This window comes from Cryptomeria japonica, chromosome 8 (assembly GCF_030272615.1).
Source record: "Cryptomeria japonica chromosome 8, Sugi_1.0, whole genome shotgun sequence".
Classification (NCBI taxonomy): domain Eukaryota; kingdom Viridiplantae; phylum Streptophyta; class Pinopsida; order Cupressales; family Cupressaceae; genus Cryptomeria; species Cryptomeria japonica.
The window spans coordinates 745,829,994-745,856,079 of NC_081412.1; the positions used below are offsets into that span (position 1 = coordinate 745,829,994).

Consider the following 26,086-nt stretch of genomic DNA (forward strand, 5'->3'; position numbering starts at 1 on the left):
TTTCTTCAAACTTGAACAACCCCTTCAATCTCTTCTCAAAGATCCGTACCATAAAGGCTAGTTGTTGTCTTGGGGTGATGAGAGAGAAAGTAGCCTCCATGATTCGAGAAACTCACCACCCGTAGCAACAATTGATCTCCACTTTGCTACCTTTGCAGGATTTAAACATCCCTAGGATGACCTTTGTCACATCTGAAAGCCACCTCGCCAAATCATTAGTGATCCCTAAATATGGTGTTGTACTTTACATGCTCAATCCAAGATTGAGATCTCTGAAATCCTCTACCGTACTCATTTCATCATTCAAGGAAAGTGCCCAATTCAACAACCTATCCGCTAGCTTACATAACTTATATTGTAATCATCAAAAGTTTCTAAAAAGGGATTTGGAAACGGATACAAATTTGCTCAATTTCCAAGCATGGATCTCCCCTCTACTAAATGCATTGATAATTATCTATGAATCAACTTCAAGGTGAATATTTCTAAGGTCCACATTCTTTGCCATTTTCAAAGCCTCAATCGCAGCTTGTGCCTCGACTTCATTGTTTGTGCCCTCCAAGAGCATGGTAGCACCAATCACAAGGATGTTTCCTTCCCAATCACGAGCCATAAAACTGGCGACTGTGCTCAACACCTATATTACCTTACTTTCACTAAACCATTTAGACTAGCTATGGTACTATTGTGCGTTATGCACACCTCGCCCCTTTGCGTCACAGGGGACCCCCATTTTTTTTTTGTCTTCAGTCTGCCTCCGTGGGGGAAGGTATTCAGCCAAAGGTCGTCCATTCTCATTAAAATCTCTCGAATTTTGGTTTATGGAGGAGGGTGTCTGAAATCGTTTGTGGTAAGCTCGCGTCACCAAGCAAAGCCCCGCCTAAACACAAAATCGTACAAGTTTGCTGATTTCCCTTAAGGCCGAAGAATAAGCAACAAGTTAAAAGCTGGCTAAAAGGGGGCAAAATACCGAAATTCCTAAGTTTGCAAAGTGGCCTTTTGGCCCGAAAAAGCCAACTCACAAAATTTCTCCTTGACCCGAAATGGCCAAAGAGTCAAAAAATTGCGAATTTTACCCAATATGCCCGAAATAATGAATATCTTGCATTTTGGGTGAATGACCCGAAATTCAAACGGGTAAACAAAGGCATTGCTTTAAAACATTTTCAAAAGGGCATTTTAGCCCGAAATGGAAATATGAGAGAAAAGCGTTAAAACATTAAAAAAGTTTCAAAAGGCAATCATAGGCCGAAAACCCTCTAGAGCTGAAAATGAGAAGCAAAATACAAGTCATGCATCTTCCCTCTTTGACCCGAAAATCACCAAAGCTTGCAAAAGAGGCTTTTGAGCCGATATTGGCAGACAACCGAATTCGCCAAATGAGAGGGAGAATCGCGCAAATCATGCCACGAAGCCGAAGTTGGAAGTCAACAAGTCTAAATCGTGCCGAATGATCGAGTCACCATTTTCCTATGAATGTCCGAAAAGGGTATTCAACTCACAAAATCGACCTATTAACTCGAAAAAGACCAAAAGATCAAGTTCGCTCGATAGAGTGATTCAGGTTGAAAATCAAGTTCGCATTTCGCCTTCAAAGGCCGATAATGTAAAGTGCAAATTTCGTAGGTCACGCATTAAAACTCATTTAGCTGAAAAGAGGAAAATAAAATCACTCAAAATCGCCAAGTGTAAGGGTTGAGGTCTGCAAAGGTTAGAAATTCGGCGCCTTCCACTAAAATGCAAGAGATTTAAAACATCGCCCATTTCTTTCAAAAGCCCGAGTTTTGTAAATTGAATGAGTGAAAAGCTTGTAAAATGGCCGAATTCTTTATCTTAAAGTAAAACTCATGCATTTGAGGTGAAAGCTCCGAGTTAGGTTTCGCATGCCGAAAGTTACATTCCAACCTTAGGTTGAAACCTACAAAGGGGTTAAAGTTCGTGCATTTCAGGCTCTACAGCCGAAATTCCATAAGGTAAAGTTGGTATAAGCATCAAATCGCCCCCTTTGATCAATAGGCCCGAAGTTCGCATAAAGACATTTAACTTAAAAATAAATCTCACTCTTATCACTTCATGGCCACAACGATAAACTCGCAAAAGGCTTCAAAGGGCCAAAGTTCACCAAATCACTCCTTAGAAGCCAAAATCTCACATTTTAGGTGAAGCATTCGAAATTGGACATGCTTCTTAAATAGGCTTGAACTTAGAAACATCCTGCAGTTCACTTCTCAGGCCCGAATTTCGTCTAAGTTGGAGAGCGAATCAAGACGAAGGATTGGATTTCACGTTCAAAGCGAAAACATTCAAAAGATACATCTCACAAAGAGTTTCTCAAGCCCGAACTTCACCAAAATGAAGGAACCCGACATCATCGTAAATAAAATTTAATATTTATCAAATTAATTTAGTTAATTTTTCAAATGATTAATGAGGGTTAAAATTGATTGTTCGTAGATCGAAGGCATCATTGCAAAACACCAAGGATAGGCTTGAAACGTCAAGGAGCTAGGCGCTAAAAGTTGAAGAAGAAGATGCAGAAACGCACTGCAAAAGCACGAGAGCAACCGAGCATTGGGAAGCGTGTCGTGCTACCAGACCACAAAGTTGAAGTCCACCACCGGGATCAAAGACTGAAGAACACTCTGAATGCTGCAAGTTTATGCATTCTCAGGAAAAGTGCATAATTGGATTTAATTCCAGAAGTTCAGTTTTAAGAACTGAAATTGTTTTTTGTAAAATGCCTGTGGGCCCCATTCAAGATATTTTAAAACAAAGGGGACACAGGTCAGTTATGTCCAACTACCAGATAAACTCAAATTAATGCCAAAATAGTTGTGGGTAGTTGGGATAGTGGTTGGATAGATGAGTGAGAGTTTAATGGGCATGGGTTAAGGCTGCCAGCTTCTGGGAGGCAGATCAAGACCCTTGGATGCAATCTATCCTAGCCCTTGATTCAAATTGTAAATCTATAAAAGGCAGAAGCCTTTCTTTTGTAAAGGGTTAGATGGTTAGATAGTTAGACCCTAGTTAGGTTGTTAGATTTCAGTTCTTCAGATTAGGAGTAAAGTAGAGATGTTGCAAAAATTGTTGTATAGGCAGCTGAAATCAATATATAGACATTGATTTGGTGTTTAGTCTCTTGTTTTCATCCTGTTTGCATGGTTTCTTTCAGCATTTTAGATAGATCTTTATGTTTTGGGTGTGCAGGTATTTGATAGATTCAGGCTCATACCATTGAGGATATACTGATTGTGTATCCTTTTGTATGGTTAACCTGAGCCTTTGAATTGTGCTTAGTCCAATTGCAGGTGTCTGTCTAGGCTGCGCCAGAATTGGGTGCTTAGTCGTGCGTTTGCAGTCTGAAAATCTTCCAAGTCCCCTTGAAGATTGCACCGTTCTTGCAAGGTTGTGAGCTATTTTGGCCAAGCAGAGATTGGTTATGTTGAATCCGTCTACCCGCATACCAGTCTTGTTAGTTCTAGGTCTCCTAAACTCTTCCCTTTTGATTTTATTTCGCAGTCCGAGAATCGCAGCAAACCAGCTAGTTGCAAAATCGTAAGACACCTTGTGCTTCCAGCAAAACACATCAACTACTAAGCTATCCTGCAGTCAAGATCTGACAAACAAAACATTAAGGTCATCCCCATTGATCAAATTCACACAGCATTAGGGATTTCCTTATCTCAAGAGGATAGGATTCTTAGTATTTCTATTCTGCGTTGGCCGGATGGAGTCGTAGCAATTCGATTTTAGCCACGTCAACAGGTACCAACAATATAAGCAATTTTAATTTCAATTTTTGTTCAATTTTGAGGTTAATGTTAAACTTTACCACTGTCCTTGTTTTCAAAGTTCTTTGTCATGATATTTTATGGAAATTATAAAATTATATTAAAAAAAATTGGTGTCCCCAAGTACCCGCATCTCCTATTTTTGAAAATTAGTCGTACCAGTATCGATACTAGTCTCTGGAGTCTCCGAGTACCCCCGTCTTCTAGTAACCTTTTATATGGCTTATTTTTCAGAGATATTAGCAAAAATGCAAAACTAGAGATAGCTAGAATGGTATGATCAGCACTGGAAATGCCTCCAAAACCTCTTGAAAGTCAAACAACACTCAGCAAAACCGGACTAGAAATGCATTGTGAAATACCTATAAGATATCTCCAACAAATACCAACCAGAGTAGACCTTTCACTACCATAGCTAGTCTTCTTCAAGAGGGATTTCGTCCTTAGGAAGGATGAGATGGACCAAGTCCAAATCTCTAGAACCATGCAGGGTTTTCTCAGAGACAAATACCAGAAATAATAAATTTCACATACCAAATGAGCTCTCAATTCCCCTTTTTATAAGCCTTTTAGGGAACTTTCTAAAACTTCCTTTTAAAATCACTTTATTAATTTATTAAACCTTTTAACTCCAAAAAGTGATTTAATTTACTTTTAAAAAAACTTTGGCACTTAAAATCACTTTTAAGCATCCCATCATTTAAAACTTTCCATTCTCTTTCCAAACAAGATATAACACTAAGGTGCTCGATAAATAAATTTAATTAAAAAGGCAACCTTAGTGAAAATAATTAAATATAGCTCATTAATGCAACCAATTAGCAACAAAGGTTGAAATGCATCGAAATTGAAATTTGACTATGTAGGAGTGATCCTGATGATGAAAGATGATAAATGAACCTGACTAGTTGACTTACTAAAAATAGATGCTCCCTCCAAAAATCTTTGAGCCCAAACTAGAAGTTGAAAATAACATTTGAAATCGACAAATGACTACTCTAAAGCATCTAAACTTAGTTGAAACATTAAATTGACACAAACCTAGAAAGTCAGCAACAACTTAACTACTAGAGAACCTAAAAAACAGGGACATTACAGTACAACCCTTAAGGAGACATTTTGTCATGTCCCCTAAAACATGATTGAAAATTGCATGCAAAATATATTAATTATCTTATATAAATCCTTCCATTCGTTTATATAAATAATTAATATACTATTGCTCGATGAGTAAAAGACTTTAACTTATATCTTTCTTTTGATTATCACCGTAAATAGTGTCTAACTATTACGGGAATTATTACGGGAAGTTCAACTACCTGTTGCAAATAAAAGGATGGACGATAGCCATGAAGGGCAAGGAAGATTATAAACATTATCATACCAGAGAAAGGCATTGATTATCTACACGATATCAATCCTGGAAGATTGAACCCCTTTCGTCAGGAAAATCCTGGCATATTGGTGGCGTCAAGAGTCGAGAGCAGTGGAATGCAGTTCATCTGGTGAATACGGAGATACATTGTAATAGCGTAAGACTCCGAAGATTTGTACAACCCTCTGGTTCGAGATAAAGAACCTTTCCAAAACACGGTGTCGGGAATGAACTACGCACGTGTATGAACGACTGCCATGGTATCGGAAGACAGTATAACGATACACATGATTTATGATTCCTGTGCATACGTATTGATGGCGTCCAGAATATAATTCAGATAATGGTAACCCGAGTTTGTGGTTGTCGAATATAGAGACGGGATGTTCCAGAGCGCAGCGTGAAGACATCTCCACCTACGGAACCCGTGGCCTGAGACAACAACGGAAGTCATCGTATAGAGCGGTGTTTGCATCCAGTTATCCAAGTTGTAGTTATTGGCTATGCAACTAAGGATTGGAGGGAAGTAAAAGCAAATGGCATTGAGTTCCATCCACTACCAACCTTCGATCGGGAAGTGATGCTTCCGGGGAAGACCACCGTAACAGTCTGGCGATACAGTTGCGAACCAACAGGTGCATTTGTTGTATTCACCTATATGTAATTAAACATTGAATAATCCATCAAGTTTATGTTGGTTAAATAGGGCATGAAAGATAAATTATATGCATGGATCATACTATTGAGTCATATTCTTAGATGCATGGAATACACTGTTGAAAGGAAAACATAGACAAAACGAAATCAGCCAGTTTAGTAAAATGATACAACACTATATTTTTGGGACACACAAATGTATTTGTATTCAGATCTAGTAAGGGAATTTTACACATTTTTCCCGCATCATATGCGGTTTGGTCGCATCGTCAAGAAAATGCAATAACCCATTGCATGGAAATCAACCATTGTACAACTTCCTTCCTTGGTTAAACACTTTGAAATCTCTATTTTCTGGCTTCATCAACATTTTCTTGCCTCTTCAAAAATCATGAAAATAATGTGTGCCATGAAGGTCTGTGTAGCTTTGAAGGCCTTAATTTGGGCTCCACCTCTTGACCTCACCCTATATTGTGACAAGGAATGCACCATTGGCACTACACCCAAACCCCGCGAAGAGGCTGCCCCTTGACCCCAATGGGGGCATCTCTTCCAAACCCCCATTGCTCTTATTTGATCTGCCTAAGTATAGTCCAAGTCCTAGTTTGCAAAGTGCAGGTCCTTGTCTACAATATCATTGGTGCAGGAGCACCTAGTTGATTCAAAACTCCATTTTTGGGTATTTTATGCTTCTATGTTTGTAAAGTCTTGTGCTAGGTTGTTTTTGTTGTTTTAGGTTGTTTTGAGTCATTTGTAATGGTTTTGATCTCATTTTGGGCTTGAGAGATCAAATCTTGCATTTCAGGCCTTGAGTTGACAATTTTTGGCCAAAATGTGAAAAATGGCCAAAAAGGTCTCCTAATGGTTTCAAGAGCATTGAAACATATTTGTTTAGTGTTTTTAAGCATGTCTAAGTTGTTTAGGCAAGTTGATGAGGTTAGATTGTGAAAAATGCATCTTGAAGCAAGAAAAGTTGTCATTTGGCTTAAGAAAGTTGTCAAAAATGTCATTTTCTTGAAAAATGTAATTATTGAAGCCTTTTGTCCGTACAAGGGCGTGGAAACCAACTGGAGAAACTATATAAGGCCTCCCTTTGCCATGGAAAGGGTTGGTGATTGGATTTGCAAGAGTAACTCAATAGAAAACAAGTTTTTTGGCTTTTATGACTGTTTTTTATTCCTTTTGAATGGCAGTCTATACTGTAGCAATTGTATCCATACTGTACCTTCTGGAAAGTGTTTATATTGGTCATTCAATGCTTTCCAAGTGGTTGTTGTACTGTTTTACTTTGGAAATTGGTTTGTGTAAAATTATTTCATAACTGGGAATCTGCTGCCCTGCCAAGGGTTTGGAGTTGTAAAATGTGTCAACTTGGTTGATCCAGGTCTGGGATCCCTCCAATGGATTCTTCCAAGTTGATCTTTGTATATATAATGTACATTCCTTTCTTTTTGTGCCAGAAGAATGGTTTGAAGATGCAATTGAGTGAATACTAGGCAAGTGTTTGTCATTTGGCTAGTAGCTTGATTAAAACTCAAAGTTTGCACTCAAAAGTAATTTGAGTGAGCAAATGATTGTAACAAGGGTCTGGAAATGTGACCAAGGGTTTGAAGGACCATCTTGATGTATTATAATAGCTTACGCCTTGTAATCATTCTCATTTTGTAGACAAAACAGTGAGTTCACTGTTTTTGGGAAATTTGTTGTCATTTTGCTAAATGGAATGCTTCAAAGCATTATCCACGCTTTGGAACACTAAGGGCAATTTAATAGGAGTTCTTCTAATGCTTCTCAAACCTCTTTGAGGTATTCTCTCTATACAAACACTCCCTTGTGCAGGTTTTAAAGAGGAGACAGCAGTTGACTGCCAAAAGACAGTGAAAAGACAGTGATAGTGACTGTTTTCCTTCTTGTTTGCCAAGTGTTTGGCATAATACCAGTCCAACTAAGTCAGGGGAAGATTCAATATGGTGTGGCAGAGGTAACCAAGCAGCCAGGGAGTTTGAAACAAGTTCAAAGGAGTGTAACTATTGTGGAAGCACTCAAAACCTTACAAAACCCTCAATTCATGCCATAAAAAGTTGACAGTCTGAAAACTACACTAACAGTGAGCTAAACCTCAAAAATCCTTGAGCATTCAACCCTAAAACATCATCCCAAACTTGCTTTGTGGCTAAAATGGCCATTGTTGACCAGTGGGAGCAAAAAAGGGCCAATTAGGCCTCCACGGGCTAGTAGCCCTGCTGCATAACACACAAATTTGGCAGTTTTTGCAAAATTGCATGAAACTGGTTGGAAATTGAAACTTGGGCTTATAAAACATAATGAAAGCATTCCTAGCAATCCACCAAGTGTAGTTTGAGACTCCAAGATAGTGTGCAGCCTCATTTGGGGTAGTTGAGCCTTGTTAGTGATTTTGAGCAAGTTAAGGGTCATATTCCTCAAACAAGGTTATGAGCATCCAAAGGTGTACAAGACCTTACTGCCCCTGCATTTCCATGTGGAAGACCCCTCGTACACATTGAAACTGAAAGTTGAAGGCCCCAAGAGCCAAGCATGAGCAAGTGTGGTTGGAAGGGTGAGTATGTTGAGTAGTTTTGTGCATGGGCAAGAGTCATCACCAGTAAGGGAGTTTGCTAGGCAAGAAAACCTTGGAGTACTTGGTATCATGACAATCAGACAGATTGAGTAAACATACACAATAGAATCTATAAGTCTTTAGTAACAAATTGATCCTTTTTGAGCTAATTAGCCTTGTGAGCACTTCCCTATCAAGGTCCCTATCAATCATCATTAGTTTTGAATGTCTTCACTCATGTTACTTGATGTTTTCTTCTAGTCTAGAAGTTGACTTTTTCTTTTGGGGGGGATGATGTAGTCAATGTACAATGTCTATTATTATGTTTTGATAATATTGGTTATCCAACTATGTATTAAATGTTTGTCAACTGTAGTTATAAATGTCAATTGGTTAACAATTGTGTTCCTCTTGGCAACCGTTGGATCTTTTAAATAGATTGTGTATCGTCGAGAAAATTATGATCTAGTTAGATCAACTTCGATCCTTGATTGACCATCTCTTGTCCTCTTCTACAATAATTTTGTGTAAATAAAGATATATTGTACTTTTGTATCTGGTATGCATTGTCATCTTTATTATTAATTCATTTTATAGATAGAGCAATAAACAAGAAACACATTGTTTTGGCAAAATAAATGATAAATGTATCCAATGATTACAAAAGTGTTTTCTATTAAATTTTCTTTTGAATAGAAATTGAGTACGAAATTATTAGAATAATTTTATTAGTTAATGATCAATTATGTAATATTTTTTAAATAATTAGTTTGAATTAGTTTGTTTCTATTTACGACTTTCTTTTTAGAAACATCGTTGTTGTAATTCTTTATAATGATCTATTGATCATTCTATAAATACAATCCAATATTTTACCAAATTACTCTTCGTAATATGGTATCAGAGCTTGATTAAAAATTTTTGGAATTTTTTAGATTTTCAGGCCTGTGTTCGTCTATATTTTTGACACTTCTGTGTTTGTGCTTCTGTGTTGAGGGACTTCTGAAAAATTCTACTCATGATTTCAAAAATAAAAATATGTGACGCGATTCTCTATGTTTGGCGGCATTTTCCTGCTCGTCGCGTCACCTCTCTGCTCGCCATTCTACGACAGAACTTTTATTTCTGTGACCTAGTTTAGCCTCACGACCTTTTGCAATCTCACTTTGTACGATTTTTTACAATCTCGATGCCCGGATTTTCTTTGTTTGTTATGTGCCCTTATTCCATTTCGTGCGATGCGGATTCTCTACAGTTCTCGGCGACTGAAGTCTGTTCTTTTACTACGTGTTCTCCGTGGATTCGCTCCTTTTGCATGCGTTTTTTCTCACCTTTCTACAGATTTTTTTTGTGGCGGAGTTCTTTATTGACGATGGAATTTTTTACTAGCGACAGTCATCTTTCTCAGATGGGTTTTTTCTAGTTCATTCTGCTCGTGCTTGTTTTCTGCATTTTGCGACCTGTGATGCGATGGAATTATTTCTCCCACATTTCACATTTTTTGTGACGACTTTCTGCAATTTTTCATTTTTTGACATGCAGCTAGGGTTTCGACGAAAACCCTCTGTTCATTGTTGCTCTTGAAAATTAGACACCAAATTCCTTCTAGGTTTTTTATTCTCTTTTCTAGGTTGTCGTCAAATTTTTCTAGGTCAACCGAAATTTTTTCTCGGGATTTGTGTTGGTCGTACATTTTTTTGAAGTTACTTGCATCTGCATATGTTTTTTGCATTGGGATTCATACCTCTTGTTTCGTGCTATCACCTCTTCTTTGATTTTTGTTTCCTGTGCATTGGGAAATGTGCAAGATGGCGTCGTTGACCAACTTAATGTTGGAAGGCAGTCAAAGATTCAACAGCAAGAATTATAACATCTGGAAGCAACGCATGCTAACAATCTTTGAATATCGCCGCCTTGATTATCTTGTTTTGGGAAAAGAGTCTCGTCCTACCACAGCCGAATCAAATCAAGACAAGTTTGATGACCAAAATCGAGAAGCCGTCATACTCCTTAAGCTCTCTATCACAGATGACCAATTGCCTCAGATTCCCTTTGGCAAGTCAGCATCAGAGATCTAGAATCATCTGAAGGAATTGCATGAGACTTTCAACAGAAGCCGAACGTTCTTCCTATAGAACCAGTTGTTCTCCATCATGATGGATGAACGCATGTCCTTACAAGAGCATCTCACAAAGATTAAGGACATTCGAGATCAACTCGAAGCTATTGGTCGAAAAATGGAGGAAGAGGATATGGTAGTAATAACCCTGAAAAGTCTACCTAAATCCTATGAGCACTACATAGAGACTCTCAACATTACGTCTACGAATGTTAATCTGAAATTTCTAGAGTTGCAGGATCGTTGGGAACAACTGTTTGGTAGCAGTGCCACTTCGTCCTCCTCAAAGCAAGCCTTTGCAGCCAAATCCTTTCACAAGGATAAAGGCAAATCTCAATCCTCTCAGTCATCTCAACAGAAGGGCTCCAGTCAGTCTCATGATGGTTTGAAGAAGGTTCAATGCAACTATTGTCACAAATATGGCCACATGATCAAGGATTGTCGCAATCAAATAACTTCTGAATAGCGGAAGTAGGGAGGGCCTCAGCCTAAAGCTAATGTCGCTAAGCACACAGAGCAGAAAGAGTCTGGCAGCCAAATCCTTTCACAAGGATAAAGGCAAATCTCAGTCCTCTCAGTCATCTCAGCAGAAGGGCTCCAATCGGTCTCACGACGGTTTGAAGAAGAAGGTTCAATGCAACTACTGTCACAAATATGGTCACATGATCAAGGATTGTCACAATCGGATAGCTTTTGAACAACGGAAGCAGGGAGTGTCTCAACCTAAAGATGATGTCACTAAGCACACAGAGCAGAAAGAGTCTGCCTTTTACACCTTCATGGCTAAAAGACCTGCAGACCATGTGAAGTCTTTTGCCAAGTATATAGATTTTGGTGTTTCTCGGCATTTCACTCACAGGTGTGATTGGTTTATAGAATTCTCTCCCTATACCGATTCAGTCATTTTTGGAGGAGGTGAAGAGTATACCATTGTCTGTAAGGGCAACGTTCAGATACAGTCTGGTGGGAGGAATCTTATATTCCTCAATGTATACTACATTCCTGGCATGGAACTGAATCTACTCTCAGTGAGTCAGATTATGCGGCATTCTCCTTAGTGTGATGTGATATTCAGTGCTCACAAGTATTCTATTGTTGATCATGCGACAGGCACTACTGTAGTTGTTGGCAATAAGGATCATAGTCTATGCAGATTTGTGGATACAGGTGATTCTCTTGAGCATGCTTTTGCAGTTAAATCCTCCTCTATCACCAATCTATGGCATCAGCGATATAGTCACCTGAACATTCACTACCTTGCTCAACTTGTTTGGGAAGATTTAGTACATTGCCTACTTGAAATTCAAACTCAGAATCAACGAGTTTGTGAAGCTTGTCAAGCTAGTAAGCAACACAAGACACCATTCAAGGATGGTGACTCATGGCGACCCTCTAGGGTACTACAATTGGTCCATGTTGATGTATGTGGTCCAATGAATACATCTTCTATTATTGGGTGCAAGTATTTCTTTCTTTTTGTTGATGATTTCAGTCGTAAGATGTGGGTGTACTTAGACAGAAATCAAATGTGTTTCCTGTATTTCAGAAATTTAAGGCCTTAGTAGAAAAGAGTCTGGTTGTTCTATTAGTACTCTTAGGTCTGATAATGGGGGGAGTTTTGTTCTATTGCTTTCTCCACTTTCTGTGATACACATGGCATAAAACATCAGTTAACCACACCATACACCCCTCAACAAAACGACGTTGTAGAACGTCCCAACCTCACCATTACAGAAAAATTCCAAATAAGTATTGGGCGGAAGCAGTATACATTGCAGTCTATCTCCTTAATAGGTCTCCCACTCATGTTGTTAAGGGGAAGACTCCTGGGGAAGCCTGGACTGGTCACAAACCCAGGATCAGTCATTCAAAAGTTTTTGGCTCTTTAGCATATGTATGGTTCCAGATGCCAAGTGCTCCAAGTTGGATTCCAAGAGTCAAAAGCTTATGTTTACAGGGTATGGTGACAACCACAAGGCTTACCGGACAAACCCAAGATCAGTCATTCAAAAGTTTTTGGCTCTTTAGCATATGTATGGTTCCAGATGCCAAGTGCTCCAAGTTGGATTCCAAGAGTCAAAAGCTTATGTTTACAGGGTACAGTGACAACCACAAGGCTTACCGGCTGATTGATGTAGACACCAATCATCTTATCTTTAGTCGTGATGTTGTCTTTGATGAAGAACGAGGACCTTTTCATCTTTCCTCGTCTGAGCAGAATTCTGAGGATCAACCTTTGAAGGCTTCTGATTTGGGTGTCTATCTTCCATTTGGTTCACCTGATGGGAGGGATGATGCAGATTCTGAATTTGATGATCCACTACCTGAATTTCCTCCGGATGATGCTAATCTTCCACCTATTCCTCCAGTTCTACCTCTAGCTCTAGTTATTCCTCCTGCATCTGATGTTGGTACTTCTACTCTTTGACCTAAATGGTGGGCTAAGACCATTAGTGATCTTCGTCCTGATGAGCTCATTGAGGGTAGATCATCCAGAAACAAGAGCAAACAACAAAATATAGTCAATTTTTCTCTCATGGCCAACATTCATAGTATTTATGAGCCTCAGACATATGCAGAGGCAAAAAGGATTCGAGAGTGGGAACATGCAATGGACGTAGAATACAGAGCCTTTTGAAGAACAACACTTGGGTTCTCTCTGATCTTCCTTTAGGGAAGAAGCCCATTAGCTACAAATGGGTGGATAAGGTCAAGTATCATGTAGATGGTACCTTGGATAAATACAAGGCTATATTGGTTGCTCGAGGATTCACACAGCAGGAGGGCATTGATTATGAGGAGACTTTTGCTCCTATTGCCAAGATGAGTACAATTCGTCTTCTTCTTGCTATTGCATCTCAATTTGGATGGAAGGTCCATCAAATGGATGTTAAGAGTGTCTTCCTCAACGGTGAGTTGCAGGAAGAAGTCTACATGACGCAGCTTCCTGGTTTTAAGGTTGCGGGCAAAGAACATCAAGTATGTAGACTCATGAAAGCACTCTATGGACTCAAACAAGCTCCTCGAGCATGGTACATCAAGATTGATCAGTACTTGGTTGCTCATGGATTTCAGTGTAGCCCTTTTGATAGTAATCTGTATATCAAACACCCTAGTGATGATGTTCTCTTTCTTGTTGTCTATGTAGATGACTTGATCATTATTGGCAGTTCGGCACATTTGATCGCAGAAAACAAACAAGACCTGTGCAAGGCTTTTGATATGACAGATTTGGGGCTTCTCCATTATTGTTTATGTGGGGGACCTTCCTAGTTCTGCCCTCAAATTGTTGATTAAGGGCTCCAGGAATATTGTCAAACAATTCTGATGTAAACTTTTAACTTACTGATCTGTGGTTTCAGTCTGGTATATTGGCTTGAAGATGATGATAAAATGCTCCAAACACTTATAAATCAATGCTACAATGACTAAACTATATACTAAATGCAAGAATGACTCATCTTGAACTTTTACAATGCACATATATGACTTCTCTATGCAAACTAATCACCTACAGCCAAGTGACATTTCGTCATAGAATTGGCATGCAAACTAGAGTATGGAAATGAGAGCTACAACCATAAGCATTTTATCGAACATTTGCCATGCAATTCCTATTATGAAATGTTGACTTTCAGCTACGGACATTAAGACAAACAATTATCTTGCAAACTGAAATAAATACTACAAATATATCATATGCAACTCCTTTTTATTGATGTTCCAATTACCATGCAGATATGAAAGGGCCAAGACTCTTGGCTTACAGCTGAATATGATATGAAACAAAATACCCAGGTCTGAGTACAATGGCAGCATACAACCAACTTCGAATGTCTATTAAATATTGAAATTAAATGGGAGAGCCTGATCCAATGAAGCGCCTATGGTTGTGGGTAATGTAGCAACTCAAGTACCAAGTAAATTGTGAAGCAACACGTGTGGCTGCTGCTGCTATAGTACGGCCTCCAACAATTATAAATTCTGCCCAGTTTTCAATGACATGACAGCAGCAACTAATCTGGAAATGAGAAGCAATTAAAACCATTGAAGAACCCTTGAGTAGACTCAACTAAGATGCAATATACTGTAGTGTTTACTGTTCACGCCACTGTAGCAGCCCATACAATTTTTGATATGCAATGATCAACTCTTTAATAATCTGGTCTGTACTGGTAAACCTTTAAACTCCTCAAACCCTTGGTTTAATCTTCACTTTAAGCACAAACTAGACCCCTGTATGAAGCCCACAGTCAAGCAATAATTCAGTTGATATTTCATAGCCTCAAAATTGCAAATCAATGGGAGTGATCGTTCCCAAAGATCTCAAGAGTGGCAGAAACCCTAGCTGGCTCCTTCACCAAAAAAATCACATCAAAGTCAAACAAATATCAATTCTTGGATACCTGAGAATGAGCTCTTAATTCCCTTTTATTCTTTTCTTGTGAGAGCTCAAACACTTTCCTGGCCAATGTGGGATAAAAGATATATTCCTACTTTTAATTTTCACTTAACGCACTTTATAAAATTAAAGAGACTTTATTATTATAAAGTTACATTATAACTTTATAATAACATTTAAATATTTTAATTATTCCGTACTCACTTTAAAAATCACTTAAATGAGGGTCATGGCCCCATTGCTCATTATAATTGCACTTATATTTAATTATTAATTAAGTATTACTTTATTAATAATTAAAATAACATAACTCCACAAATATACATTATTTCTCGATTTTGTCTGAACCAAGGAATTAACCACTGCGCATCCAACTACCTTACTAAAAATAGTAAGGGTCCCTCTCTATCAACCACTAATTTACTATAAATAGTTAATCCCTCATTATTTGATCAAACCAATGGTGTAAAGGATTGGCACTGCAAATGAAGCCTGATCAAGTGCCCAACTCTAGATAGAAACCCCGACTATCTGGAAATAGTCGATTACTATAAATAGTAATTGTGCCAAACTGAGTCCAACGAAGGTCAGATCTGAACTCTCACTGATCATTGGAGGTGAAGCCATACCGAATACTACCAAATAAGACCCCCTAACCATCTACTCTAGCCTATGAGGGTCAGGAATAGACCAAACCATCCACAGTCATGGTCACATTAAAAAGGGGACATTACAGTTTAGGTGTTGAGGTTTGGCAGACTGATGGTAGCATTTTTATTTCTCAGTCTAAGTATGCTAGGAACTTGCTTGATAGGTTTCAAATGCAAGATTGCAAACCTGCTTCCACGCCTATGGAGACAGGACTGAAGTTGTCAGCCAAGTTTGATTCTCCTCCTGTAGATGAAACAGCATTCAAGCAACTAGTGGGCAGCCTCATCTATCTCACTACCACTAGACCTAATCTCAGTTTTGCAGTGAGCTACATTTAACACTTCATGACAGACCCCAAGGTTGATCATTGGGTAGCAGCGAAGCATGTGCTGCCTTATGTGAAGGACACCTCTAATTATGGACTTCTTTACACTAGGAATCACGATCCTAGACTCAGTGGTTTCACAAATTCAGATTTGGCAGGTGCGGTTGATGATAGAAAATCAACATCTGGATATGTGTTTAGTTTGGGATTTGGTGCAATCACCTGGACTAGTAAAAAGCAGCAGGCAGTGGCTCTCTCCTCAATAGAAGCACAGTATCGGGGAGTAGTTAAGGTAGCTTGTGAGGCAGTTTGGCTTCGTCGGATGCTTGCTGATATGCAAATATCTCAAGCAAGTCTGACTCCCTTGTTCTGTGATAATGAGGGAGTTCTCAAACTTGCCAAGAATCTCGTCTTCCATGAAAGAACCAAGCATGTGGAAACCCATTGTCATTTTATTCAGAAGCTTGTTGAAGACAACTCAATTCAGTTGCAGTATGTTCCAATTGTGGATCGGACTGCGGACATTCTCACCAAATCTCTCAACCCAAATAAGTTTGCTAAATTCAGGAGGCAGCTTGGTGTTGTTGACAGATTGACCATTAAGGGAAGGTATTAGAATAATATTATTAGTTAATGGTCAATTATGTAATATTTTGTAAATAATTAGTTTGAATTAGTTTGTTTCTATTTACAACTGTTTCTTTTTAGAAACATCCTTGTTGTAATTCTTTATAATGATCTATTGATCATCTATAAATACAATCCAATATTATACCAAATTACTCTTCATAATAAAATCACATCATCGTGTGAAATCCTAATACAATAGATAATTAACAACTATTATGAATTTATGATGATTGCCTTTGAAAATCATCATAATAATTCATAAATTGCATATTACAAAATACAACGTTTTACATGTTCCTCTTCTTGAGGTTCTAATCCTTGGAGTTTTTTGAAGATCCTTTGCTTGGCATAGAAGTTTGTGCTTGTAGCTTTGGCTCAACCTTCATCTTGCTAGTAGATGACAATGATTCCTCTACCTCATCAATGTCATCCAATTTTATAGCTCCTACACCCACATCCTGCATTGCTTGCCTCTCAAAATTAAGAATCTCATCTTTAGTAAACATTGGGGGTTGCTCATCCCGCCTTGTCCAATCGTTATAAGGATCAATGTCATCCAAATCAATGAATTCACCTAATTTGTCCTCTAGCCTTATTGTGTGAAGCTGAAGGTTGTCTTGCACAAAGATAGGGTCATTGAGGCATTTTTTGGTTAATTTGTGCCTCTTCATCGTATGGATGGCCTCAAACAATATCTAATTGCACTCATAGATGGATGCAATACAAATTTGGTACAAAATACAAAGGACTAACCTTTAGAGACTTGGGATATATGCACCCCAATCTATCCACCAAAAATCTACAAAATAAAATATTAAAGAGTTAGTAGGAAAACCATATTTTATCAAATTATCAATAGTTTAAATTTGAAATTTGTAATTTGTAAGATGCATGTTATGTAAAGACTCCAATTTTTATTACCTAGTAATTGAGTGGTTCTTCCTTAAATAGCTATTTCCAAAGAAAAGAGCTTACTCCTACTAGTCCTATAATTGTGCAATTCTTGAATAATGAGGTATCTCACCTCAACTTGGGCTGTCATATTTTTAATGCATGTCATGAGGCCCTCCATAACCTCTCCATTAGGATCTGAGAAGCTATCCAAATGGAAAAAACTGGAGTTGAGGAAGTACCCTATTGCATGGATGGGACCAAATTTAAGGCTGCCCCACTTGTAATAGTTTTGGATGGACTCTTTGGCCCTATCTATGGCCCCATAAATGTATCTGATGCAAGAGCATCCCATTTGATGCATTGTTTTGATGCTCAAGTTTTGTTTTGGGTTGATGTAGATCTTAGGGGACCATTGAGGTCAATTTCAATGGGTTAAGTTGGGTTATGAAGTCTAGGAATTCAAAGTTGGAGTTTCCCGCCAAAAACCAATTTGAAATTCCTAGTGCAATTTTGGCCTTTAGAGGGTTGGGGTTTGTTCCTCAACCTTGGATTTGGGTTTATTTATGCAAATAAGGTATTGTAAACCATGTAGATCTTCTAGGTCTTAGTTTGTACCTTCATGGTTGTAAGGGTGGAGTTAATTGTCATAAAAATGAAAAAGTTGTCAAAGTGGTCAACAAAAGTGCATACATTGTTGCAACTTTTGGTTTTTGTAAGGGGATCGGGGTTTTTGGTAGTTAGGAGGATTGTAATTTGATAAAAACAGAGGCATTTCACATGCAAAAGCATGGTGGAGAAGTTGGATTACATAAAACACTGTTTTGATGGATTAAATAATGCTTTTTCTGTGTTTTTCTTTTGTATCAGTCTGAAAACAGGCTTTGTACAGCCATATACGGTTTGGTACGGACCTACACATGCTTGGCAAAGTTGATACTGTCTTTTAACCTTCGAATGCTTTTAGTTTCATGCAATTTCATTGGTTTTTGAGTAAGTTGTGGCATTTTTACTCTTGACTGTCCTAACCCAGAACTAGGGTTTCCAGCAATCAAGAGTTTTTTTTTTTCCGAGAGTTTCCACTCTATAAAAATCATGAAACTTGGTGGAAACCTCTGTCCCAATGCTGCCTACACTTTTGCAAAAGGAGGGCTCAACATCTGATCGTTTTAATGAGATATGTAAGACTGATTGGTTCCTTATTGCAGGGAAACAGTCAATAACCCTAGGAGATTGAGGTTTTGTTTAAGTAATGTATTGTGTTGAGTTGTTTGATGGAGTGATTGGTTGTAACCCGCCAAAATGCATTCTGAGAGATCTTGAATACCCCAAGATTGTATGTATTTGGTTGGGATTGAATGTTGTGTACCCATTAGGCCCAAGGAGCAATGTGCCTAGATTGTGAAACTATGATGCACCTAGTGTTGTTTGGATTGGATTCCTTGTGAATGTGTTAGAATTATTCCTTCCTTTGCATTAGTATCCCATTGGATTTCGATCCCTACCTACTAAATATAGAACTCTAACCAAGGGCTTTGCCACCTACAATTTAAAAGTACAAAAGGATTAAGGTTACAATTTTATAATGAAAGACTAAAATTAAAAAAAATGTTTAATTTGAATTTAAAATCATATTTTTATGGTTACCTTCACAATCTCCATAGCTCTTTGTGCAAAAGGATTATCAAAGACTATCCTTACAACCCTTTCTCTTTTAGGCTTCATTGAATATGATGAATCTAGCCAAGCTTGATTCACAAACATCTGTTTCAAGGAAATCAACAAACCAATATTACTCTGCAACATTATGAAAATCATTGCAAACCATGTGGCACTCAATCACACCAACTCTTTCCCTTTGGTGTGATATCTCATCAAATTAAGAACCCAAGGGTGATTGTAAATAAATATTGTTATGCTTCTTGCAACATCCACAAGTGGTCTCATCCAATCAACTTTGTCTATTCCCTCCAAAATAAGGTCAAGGAAATGTGGTGTGCAAGAGGTCCAAAAGAGTGACCAGTGCCTCTCTTTGAGAAATCTCCCAACTACCACATATGCTGCTACATTGTTAGTTAGGGTTTGAACTACATTCTCTATACCCACCTCCATGACAAATTCCTCTAACATTAAACCTAATGTTTCTACAGTTTTTACTTTGCACAGGCATCCACTACCTCACCATTTGAAGCTAACAAAAATTTGCTAATGGTGTGGTTGTAATGTCCCCATTTTGAGCGTGCATTAGAGTTAATGGATTCAGCCTATCATTGGGTCCTTGTAGGCTAATATTGGTGATTAGAGGACCCTGTTGTGGAGTTTTTTTGGTTCTCCAGAGGACAGTTGTTGGTGTTTTCATCTCTAGACCCTTCATATGTTTTGAGGCATTGATATTCAGAGGTCTTTGGTTTGGTTTTGAGGGACTTACTATATATAGTAAGTCAATGGATGATTGAGAGGGACCCTTACTATTTTTAGTAAGGCAGTTGGATGCACAGTGGAAACAATGGTCAACTCCCAGGTTCAAACGGAATTGAGAAATAATGAATTTGTGGAGTTATGTTATTTAATTATTAATAAAGTGATTACTTTATTAATAATTAATTATAAAGTATATTATAACTTTATGTCTAGAGGGGCCATTTAATGACTTAAAGGTGCATTTAATGAATCATTAAATTGGGCATCCACTTTGAGGAATAATTATAAAGCTATTAAATGCACATTTAATATTATTATTTAGTGATTGAAAAGATCTTCTAGAGGGTCGACTTCTTCCTCTTGAAAGATTATAAAAAGAGATCAACGAAGGTTATTAATCATCCAGGGAATTGGTATTTGATTTTGAAGAACTTTGTTGTGGAGACGAAGAAACCCAGGGTTTCTGCAATTTCTACATTTATTGATCATTGGGAACAAAAACTCTCATTGATTGACATAACTGAGGTTGTGAAATATTTTTTGAAGGGTTGCCCCGTGGATTGGCTTCAGTCAGGAGTCAAGTTTGAGCTTATTAGAGAAGAAAAATTAGAAGTTATTGATATGCTGCTACAGTGACGTGAATAGTACCCGTGCTACAGTGCTGCTGCAGTATTAATCTGTTTTGGTACCGTATTACCCAGGGTTTAAATTGCATATTATTGTGGGAATGGAATCTTCAGGGTTTGTGTCATCATCAGCAGATCATTCCAGCAACCTGTGATAGGTTCATTACATTGTATCCTCATGTTATCTGCTTGTAATCAGACTGTAGCAAATTGCAGCCATTAGACATGGCATAATCTTGTTATGTTAGGGATTGGTAGTGGGAAAATCAGTCATTGCAATATGCTTGTAGAGCATAATAATCAGAGTTTTGTAATCAGTCCATTTTATAACAGCAATGAATAAGAGGATTGTAGTTGAGTTTCGCATGCCAACTGTTTGTAAAAATGGTCAATGGCTGTAGGTGTATTTCGCATAATTATACCATCTATTTACATTTGAATAACATATAGGAACTTGCAACTTACTTCTATTGCTTCGTTAGACATCTTAGAAGTCATTATCAAGCATTTCAGACACCTTTGCATCAATCAAAGTCAAGCACAACAAACTGAAAACTCAAAACAGCAAGTTTAGACTTCATAAAATAACTGTTTGACAATATTCCTCAAGGCTCAAATTCAGAGAATAACCATTAGAATTGCTGAAACACTCGGGGAGAACATAGATTTCTCACAAGGTTTGAACTACATTCTCTATGCCCACCTCCTTGACAATTTCCTCTAACATTAAACCTAATGTTTCTACATTTTTAATTTTGCAGAGGCATCCACTACCTCACCATTTGAAGCTAACAAAAAGTTGCTAATGGTGCGATTCTTTCCATCCGTTCACATATCTTCAAGAATAGTGCAGCCATACTTACACCATTAGGTTTTCTATCATTCCACTACTAACTTTGTCTCTTTAGTGGCATCCATGAGCAACCTCCCACTTAAGTCTTTTTGAGAAGGTTTTTTGTAGCCTTTTATTGCTACTATCAATGCAGTTACAAAATTCTCCCAATAAGGACTGCTAGCCACATTGAGAGGAAGGTTGTTGAAGTACCGAAATTTGGCACATTTATCTACTTCTCGATGCACCTCCCTATTCCACTTTGTATTTTCTAATGATTGGTGTGCTCCAAGTATGTTTATTGGTACAAAAAATCTATGTGGTGTGCATGTAGGAGTTGTACTTGAAGTAGATGAAGTGGATGCCAATGGGTCTTGTATCTATGGGCCACGGAGGGAGCCCACTTTGCCTTCAATGCTTTTTCTTCATTTGTTTTTGCTTTCATTTGATAACCTTAACCACTAGCTATGGATGCTACTACTGCTGCCCTTGCGTTCTCACTTTGTAATTTTTTATCTTCTACCAAAGCAACGTGTGCATTAATCTCTCGTTTGATCTCTTCTATGGTGTTGGTACAAGGCTTGGTATCATGGTCAGTAATGCTTGTAAGATGGTATTTGAGACAATTTATATCTCCATTATATAAGTTTTTTGCATTTGATGCAAACAACTATCCTAGGTGTCAATCCTCATACGACATATTTCCAAGTAGGGTTTCTAGCTCCAATGGGATGAGTTCCTACAATTAGCATTGATTGGCTTGAGACTAAGTTTAAGCTTGATCCAAAGGCTTCTCTATTCACTATCGTATCTAATCTACAAGTACAAAGTGAATACAATATTTTAGTTTTAAATGCAAAAAGACAGTCTAATTCAGCATAAATTACTATAGATCAGCATAAATTTAACCTGAAATTAGTATAAATGAACACAAGCTAGTTAAAATCAACATAAATTGTCCAAAAGGTTGAGCTTAATTGGTTAAAACATCGAATTCTCAATGTGGAGACCCAATTTCAAATCCCAATGGGACATCTAATATGGAATTCTTAGTTTTGACTCTTGGTCTTCCATAGTTGGCTTCTAATATGGAGGTTGCTTTTTAGTAAGTGGATTTCTAAGTTGTGACTCTTGGTTTTCCATAGGTGGTTTCTAGAGTGGTTGCTAGAAAGGAGATGATATTAGTCTCATGGTTGTGTTCGCAAGAGCTTGTATTGGAAACATGTTGATGCTTTTACAAGTAGAATAATTGTAAATGATTAGCAATATAAAAAATAAATTAAAAAAATCAACATAAATTCAATGTAACCCAATTACTTTTATTCCCAAAAAATGAAAAATAAATCTGAAAAATAATTTGTGTACAAAAAAAAGTGTAACTGAACAAAAAATGGTGATGAATCCAATTTTTTGGAAGTAAATTCTAAGTACTACTAAGTTTTAAGTACTTATGAGTTTTTTATAGCCTAATTGCTAGAGTTCAGTCATTAAAATGAATTTAAATGCTAGCCAAAAAATAAAAATAAAAAATTTACTAACCTGCCCTTGAAATTATTCAAATTTGCTCTTTAGATTTGCCTAAATATCTTTGCAGCCAGCTCAAATTTTCTCAACGGCTGTGTGAGGAAGTATGAGAGTGTCCATGCATTTATAGAGAGAAATCGTGACCTTTTGGAGTGTTTTTTTTCCATGTTTTACTGCGGCCTGTGTTTTACTCACCAAGTTTCTGGCGAGTACTCGCCAAAAATAGGGCAAATACTCACTATAAACTCAGTGAGTTAACCAGCGAGTTACCGACTTGTGTAAAAACTCAGTTAGTACTTGCGGAATCGGCCAGCTACTCTGTTTTACTCTCTTCTGTCTACTTTGTTATATCTTTTGTTGTATGTGTGATGTGTATCTGCTGAAAATGAAATGATTACTACCACTCTTGAATGATTAGGAACTATAAGCTTCTTTTTTAAGTTCATTGTGCCTGAGATGGCTTTTTGTTCCTCAGCTCTTTTTTCTATTAAAGGACAAATGTGGGCTTTAGGATTATAACGAAATTCACTGGATAAGCTGTGAAGAAAGTAGCTAAGAGGGATGAGACAATTTGTTCTCTATGATTCTGGATCATTTGTTCTACATTTTTCAAACTTTCCAATGCATCAGTAACAATGTAACATGATCTGACATAAACACAAAAATATTGTAAGGCTTTTTATCTGTTACTTTTCTTTGAAATATATCAGTTTTGATAGCCTGTTCCAGGGAAATTACTATACAGGGTAAAAAAGGAAGATTGACATGTCTTGTGCATAATATTGATGGTTCCTAGTCCTTACTACTACTTTTTAATCCTCGGGTACAATTGTCAGCCATATATACCATGTACATCAGGCACACCAAATTTCATTTTCCTCCTTGTAGAGTGATGGTCCCTATACAAAAAGGCATTGACAGAAATGCATTTGAACTATGGTCTAACTGTATGTCATTTGCTTGGCAGATAACTTGGCCATTAATTGTGGAGGCAAACCATGGAAATCTTCTAATCCGTCCATAAATTACGAGGAGGATGAAAATCCAACTGGCGCTTCAACCTTCTTTCTGAGTCCTGAAAAGAGATGGGCAGTCAGTAACACAGGACATTTCATGGATAATTCAAGTAAAACAACATATCTAAGGAAAGTGAGCAACCTTCAGTCTACTACAGGAAACAGTACTCTGTACATGACAGCACGGTCTTCTTCAACTTCCTTGAGATACTATGGATTATGCCTTTACAATGGACAATACAAAGTGCAACTCCACTTTGCTGAAATAGAATTTTCCAGTAACAAATCGTTCAGAAGTCTTGGAAGGCGCCTCTTTGATGTCTATATTCAGGTTTATAACAATGTATTCGTATTAATCTAGTCATTATTCACTGAATGGACATGGGTGTGGAAAGAATCAATATCTGTGATTGGTTTTGTATCTGACTTGACAACAAATTTTACCTTTAAAAATTTATGCAGGGAACTAGGATGTTAAAAAATTTTAACATAGAAGAGGCCGCTGGAGGCCCGGGAAAGGGTGTTGTTAAAATTTTTCCGGTGGATGTAACTAAAAACTACCTGGAGATTCACTTTTTGTGGGCTGGAAGAGGAACATATGACGTGCCAGTGACAGGAACATATGGACCTTTGGTATCAGCTATTGTAATTACTCCTGGTAAACACGACCTCTACGCAAATTTGTTCAGGAATATGTAGATTTGTATGTGGAACCTAGTATTTTTCTGTACTTGTGTAGAAATGCTTTTGCTAGGATTTTTTAAACACACTTTTTGCACTATTATCTATGGAATACAGAGCTATTTAATTTTCATGAAATTAAATTATTTGACATCCAGCAAGGTGAATGTACTTCATCTAATCTGAATAGCCACCTTTATTTTCAGAATTGGGCAATTATCTTTAGCAGTACTGATATCTTTGAAACTTTTAAGATAATTTTGGCTGTTCCTATATGCTTAATTTGGCATTGTAGATTGGATGGGATGGTATAAACATATCTAACGTACTAGTATTCAGTATTAAGATTTGATTTTGTTACTTGTTTCTTTTGACAGAATTTGAAGTTGGTAAAAGAAAAAGAACTGCTATGGTTATCGGCATTGTTTTCGGGGTAGTAATTTTTGTAGGCATGGCAGTGTGCTTGTCATTCATCTTTTTTAAGAAAAGAGATGTAATGAAGGCTGGATTTTCGGATGCTTTTCTGAGTAAAGGTGATGATGAGTGTTTCCTAGATTCGAAATCAATTCTAACTGATTTGTCTATTTCTGTAGCATCATAAACCTAAGTGCGAGAGTTGGGAAATGTTGATGACTACACTCACATGGAATTTGTGTAACTTCTGTATACAGAATTGACAACTATGAAAGCAATGTCTAATTCTTTCACTCTTGAAGAGATAAGAAATGCCACAAGTGATTTTCACTCCGAGAATAAGATTGGAGAGGGTGGTTTTGGTGCTGTTTTCAAGGTATATCACAATATGCTTTGATATTTGAGTCTAATTTTTATTACCAGCAATAGCAGAAATAATTTTTATTCGGGATGGTTTTCTAGTAGCTTTGGAATCAAATACACAATACAACATTATATTTCCCTCTTAGCAGGGAATACTACCAGATGGAAAAGTGGTGGCAGTAAAACAAATGTTTGCAAAATCAACACAAGGGAATCGTGAATTCTTAAATGAAGTAGGTACAATATCTGCGGTGCAGCATCCCAATTTGGTGAAATTGTACGGTTGTTGTATTGAGGGAAAACAGCTGCTCTTGGTATACGAATACCTAGTGAACAACAATCTAGCCCGCACTTTATTTGGTACATTCATATCTCTCCATATCTGCTCTTTTCTGCTGCTATAAGAAAATTTATTTGGTACATCCATAATTCTCAAAAACTTTCTTTTATCTGCTGACCTAACAAAGTTTTAAATAAATGATATTCTCAATTTTTCCTCGATGGTAAGTTACATACAGCACACTAAGGACAGCCTTAAGTTGTGTTAAGTTGTACGTATTGTAAGTTCTTAAAACTAGAATTTAATTTTTTGTGGGATTATCTGAGTATTTTCAAATTATCTCAAGATGATTTTCATGAGTTGTCAGTAGTAATGATATTTTATTTCTTCATATATCTTCGTTATAATTACAAGATCAATAAGCATCTATGGAATGTTCACTACTTTGGGCTTTCCACCCACCACCCTCTTTTTCTATTGAATTTTTTTTTTAAACATGTAATACCTTAT

The 26,086-nt window shown here is 37.4% G+C and overlaps 1 protein-coding gene across 4 annotated transcripts in view; it reads left to right on the forward strand.

Moving 5' to 3' along the window:
* Nucleotides 1-26,086, forward strand: part of LOC131061410 (probable LRR receptor-like serine/threonine-protein kinase At1g07650) — a 237,599-nt gene that overhangs the window by 209,119 nt on the left and 2,394 nt on the right. For 3 of the 4 annotated variants that reach the window (XM_057995054.2, XM_057995055.2, XM_057995058.2), the window contains 5 exons: nucleotides 23,790-24,169; nucleotides 24,301-24,496; nucleotides 24,897-25,052; nucleotides 25,191-25,309; nucleotides 25,443-25,656. In XM_057995054.2, coding sequence (XP_057851037.2) covers nucleotides 23,790-24,169; nucleotides 24,301-24,496; nucleotides 24,897-25,052; nucleotides 25,191-25,309; nucleotides 25,443-25,656 — 1,065 coding nt within the window. The remainder of the gene's footprint in view (nucleotides 1-23,789; nucleotides 24,170-24,300; nucleotides 24,497-24,896; nucleotides 25,053-25,190; nucleotides 25,310-25,442; nucleotides 25,657-26,086) is intronic. The other variant, XM_057995057.2, reaches the window with a different exon arrangement.